We start from the raw sequence: 4,034 nt of genomic DNA, 5'->3' as shown, positions 1-4,034 counted from the left end.
GAGCTCTAAGAGGAGGTCACCTGCACCCGGGGTCATACTCAAGACAGGGAGCAAGGGCCAGGTGCGGTGGCGCACATCTGTAATCCCAGCGCCTCGGAAGGCTGAGATAGGAGGACTGTGAATTCAAAGCGGGTCTCAGCAACAAGGAGGCATTAAGCAGCTCAGTGAGACCCTGTCTCTAAATAAAAAGTACAAAATAGGGTTAGGGATGTGGCTCAGCAGTGAGTGCCCCTGAGTTCGATCTCCGCCCTGCCTCCTCCCCCAAAAAAAGATGGAGCAAGGGTTAAAACCAAGTTTCACTCAAGTGCTCATGCCCATAAGGTCCCCGGCACCCCAGAATAGAGGAGGACGCCTGGATTACTGAATAAGGAGTCGTCTCCCTTCCTGGGGGCTGGGGGTGGGAAGTGGTCCAAGGCCTCCATGCCCCACCTCCTTGGCCCTGTTGTGTGTGAGGAGGGAGAGGACAGCCTGCCTCGTGACAGGGGGCTGGCCGAGTCCGCCCTAGCCCTGGGGTAGGGGGCGGGACAGGGGAGCCCTATAATTGGAGGAGTCTGGGCTCCTGGAGCCCTGCTCAGCTCCTGCGGACTCAAAGGACCCGCTACCCCGGGAGCCGGTGAGATGTGCAGCCAAAGGGCACAGGGACCAGCAGAGGGGTCTTGGGATGATGTGGGCACCTCAAAACCCCCTGACCTCTAGGGAAAGTCAGGGGCTAGAAGGAAAAGGCAGGAAGCTCAGAGAGCCATTTGGGAGACAAGATGGGGGGAGAAGCAGTGACCGGCCTCTGCCTGGATCAGTCCAGACACAGGAGCAGGGGAGTGGACCTTGAAAAGCCAGCGGTAGGGTCTCCCACCCTATCTAGAAGGTGGAGGGTGGGGGCAGCATTTGGGGCAGCTGGAAAAACCCAGAGATGAATCCTAGCCAAGTCCCACTGTGATTTATTGAGCACCTACTGGATGCCCCCATTTGTCTTCAGGTCTCCATAATCCAGGATGCAGGGGTGGCTAGACCAGATTGAAAGAAGTACTTTTCTATGTGGGTTAAATTAGCATGTAGATTGAAATCAGCGCTTAGACGCGACTTTGGAGCTTAGAATGTGAAGCTGGATGGAGGAACGCAGAGCTGGACCTTAGAGAGCCCAGCTGGGTGGGGGCTCAGTGGAATCTGAACCCTGGAGAGGGAGATGGAATTTTGGCAGTGAATGGAGAGATAGGAGAAGACAAAGAGGGAGTTAAATAGCCGAGTTGGGGGGAGCAGCCTGGTGAATGTTTATGATTGGATTAGGTTATCTCAGATCTTGGGGTGGGGAGGCTTTGAAGGTGGGGCCAGGCTGGGGGGAGGAGTCCCCACAGGGCTGTTGATTCAGTCTCTCCCCTCCCCAGACTGACCATCAGGCAGAAAGATGAAGGTTCTGTGGGCCGTGTTGGTGGCCACGCTCCTGGCAGGTATGGAAGCAGGTCCTGCCTGGTGACCTGCATGTCCCTCTTCTACCCCTTGGCCTCGTTCAAGTCCTCAACCCCCTCTTCTGTGACCCATCCTCCTTGAGAGTGAGGCCCAGGTCTGAGGCCTCCCTGACCTTCACTGGCCCTGAGCAGCTGCTGTCCGCTCTTTGGCCTGTTTTCCCATCTATAAAATGGGCACAAGCAATGTCGTGCTGCCGTGCTCTCAGGTAGGTAGTGAGTACCGGCCAAGAGGCAGCTGTGACCCTCCTCATTCTCCCTTGCTCCTGTGCAGCCCGTCACAGGGCCCACAAAGGCACGAAGGACGTGGACAGTGATTAATCAGACCACCCCCTCCCTGCCGGCCTGGGCTCCAAGGAGGCCCAGAGCACTGTGCAGCGCCTGCTCTGTGTGAGGGAGCGTGCCTGACCCTGATGGCCCCGAACTTGCCCTACACAGGATGCCGGGCGGAGCTGGAAGTGGAGCCAGAGGTACAGGAGCAGACCAAGTGGCAGATTGGCCAGACCGGCCAGCCCTGGGAGCTGGCACTGGGCCGCTTCTGGGATTACCTGCACTGGGTGCAGACGCTCTCTGACCAGGTGCAGGAGGAGCTGCTCAGCTCCCAGGTCACCCAGGAACTGGCGTGAGTGCCCCCACCCCCGGCCTTTGACCCTCTTGCTGCCTCTGGATCCTCTGAACCTCCAAGGACTTGGGTTCTTTTCTGTCCCTGGATCTCTGCCTCTTTCTTGCTCTCCTTTAAACTCCTGGCTTTCCTCTCTGCTTCCCCCAGCTCTCTGTCCCTGCCCATCCTCCAGGCTCACAGGCTGGTGCTCTCTGCCTCTGTCCCACATCCCCATCCCCTTTACTTATTTATTTATATTTTTTAGTTGTACATGGACAGAATACCTTTATTTTATTCATTTATTTTTATGTGGTGCTGAGGATCAAACCCAGTGCCTCACACATGCGAGGCGATCCGCCACTGAGCCACGACCCCAGTCCCCGCTCCTCCCTTTTTACTTTTTATTTTGAGACACTGTCTCACTAAGTTGTTTAGGACCTTGCTCAATTGCTGAGGCTGGCCTCCCACTTGGGATCCTCCTGCCTCTGCCTCCCAAGTTGCTGGAGTTACAGGCATGTGCCGCCACGCCTGGCCCCTGGTCCTTCTTTGTCCTAATCTCTGTCGTCTTGATCTCTCTGCATCTCAGTCTCCTCTGGGCCTCTTCCCCTTCCTCCTCTTCCCCTTCGGGTCCCCCATCTGTCTCAGTCCTGTCTTGCAGCATCCGCCCTCTTGGCCCGCAGGGTGCTAATAGAGGACACGATGAAGGAGGTGAAGGCCTACAAGTCGGAGCTGGAGGAGCAGCTGCGCCCGATGGCCGAGGAGACGCAGGCCCGGCTCTCCAAGGAGCTGCAGGCCGCGCAGGCACGGCTCGGGGCAGACATGCAGGACGTGCGCAACCGCCTGGAGCAGTACCGAGGCGAGGTGCGGGCCATGGTGGGCCAGAGCACGGAGGAGCTGCGGGCGCGCCTGGCCTCGCACCTGCGCAAGCTGCGCAAGCGGCTGCAGCGCGACGCCGAGGACCTGCAGAAGCGCCTGGCCGTGTACCAGGCCGGGGCCCGCGAGGGCGCAGAGCGCGGCGTGAGCGCTATTCGGGAGCGCCTGGGGCCGCTGGTGGAGCAGGGCCGCCTGCGGGCAGCCACCGTGAGCAGCCTGGCCAGCCAGCCGCTGCGGGAGCGCGCCCAGGCCTGGGGCGAGCGGCTGCGCGGGCGGCTGGAGGAGGTGGGCAGCCGCGCGCGCGACCGCCTGGACGAGGTGCGCGAGCAGGTGGAGGAGGTGCGCGCCAAGGTGGAGGAGCAGACGGCGCAGATGCGCCTGCAGGCCGAGGCCTTCCAGGCCCGCCTCAAGAGCTGGTTCGAACCCCTGGTGGAAGACATGCAGCGCCAGTGGGCCGGCCTGGTGGAGAAGATGCAGAAGGCCATGAGCGCCAGCACAGCCCCCGCGCCCAGCGACAACCACTGAGCGCCGGCCCCACCGCCCGGCCCCACTCCGCCCTGCTCTGCCTCCCTTCTGCAGCAGGACCCTGTCCCCACCACAGCTGGCCTCCCCGCGGCCTCTGCTTAATAAAGATGTACCGAGCTTCCAGCACCAACCCGGCCTCCCTGTGTGATTCCTCACCGCTCTAGCCTCAGTCTGCCCTTCCTTCCCCACCCGGCCACCCTGTTCCCAGTACTGTCACCTTTTCTGCCTGTGGTGGGCGTGTGTGTATCGGTGTCTTTCCTTTGTTGGTCTTGGTACTGTGGATTGAACCCAGCCGCAGGGAACCACTGAACTACGTCCCAGCCCTTTTTAAATAAATTTGTATTATTTATATTTTATATAAATATATAAGCAACTTTATATATATATAAACTCCCTGAGTTGCTTAGGGACTCACTAAACTGCTGAGGATGGCTCTGCACTCAGGATCCTCCTGCCTCAGCCTCCTGAGCTGCTGGGATTACAGGTGTTTGCTGCCAGGCCTGCCTTTTGTTGACAGCACTGGAATGGACCCAGGGACACTTACTACTGAGCCACATTCCTGGCCTTTTCTTCTTTCT

At 59.2% G+C, this 4,034-nt stretch overlaps 1 protein-coding gene across 1 annotated transcript; it reads left to right on the top strand.

Moving 5' to 3' along the window:
* The first annotated feature begins 516 nt into the window (after nt 1-516).
* Apoe (apolipoprotein E) lies at nt 517-3,586 on the top strand. Its single transcript, XM_076838018.2, has 4 exons — nt 517-613; nt 1,380-1,442; nt 1,896-2,079; nt 2,739-3,586. Exons 2-4 carry the CDS (start codon nt 1,400-1,402, stop codon nt 3,454-3,456), a joined length of 945 nt encoding a protein of 314 aa, XP_076694133.1. The 5' UTR covers nt 517-613; nt 1,380-1,399; the 3' UTR covers nt 3,457-3,586.
* Nucleotides 3,587-4,034: the final 448 nt, after the last annotated feature.

This window comes from Callospermophilus lateralis, chromosome 18, assembly GCF_048772815.1.
Source record: "Callospermophilus lateralis isolate mCalLat2 chromosome 18, mCalLat2.hap1, whole genome shotgun sequence".
Taxonomy (NCBI): Eukaryota; Metazoa; Chordata; class Mammalia; order Rodentia; family Sciuridae; genus Callospermophilus; species Callospermophilus lateralis.
Note: the sequence above shows the minus strand (reverse complement) of the source record. Positions and strands in the feature narration are given on the sequence as shown.

Excerpts from the sequence above, each read along its gene's own strand:
- Apoe (XM_076838018.2), top strand. The coding sequence starts at position 1,400 with ATGAAGGTTCTGTGGGCCGTGTTGGTGGCCACGCTCCTGGCAG. Across the intron at positions 1,443-1,895 it reads GGTGGCCACGCTCCTGGCAG|GATGCCGGGCGGAGCTGGAA; the intron begins GTATGGAAGCAG and ends TGCCCTACACAG. Across the intron at positions 2,080-2,738 it reads CAGGTCACCCAGGAACTGGC|GGTGCTAATAGAGGACACGA; the intron begins GTGAGTGCCCCC and ends CTTGGCCCGCAG.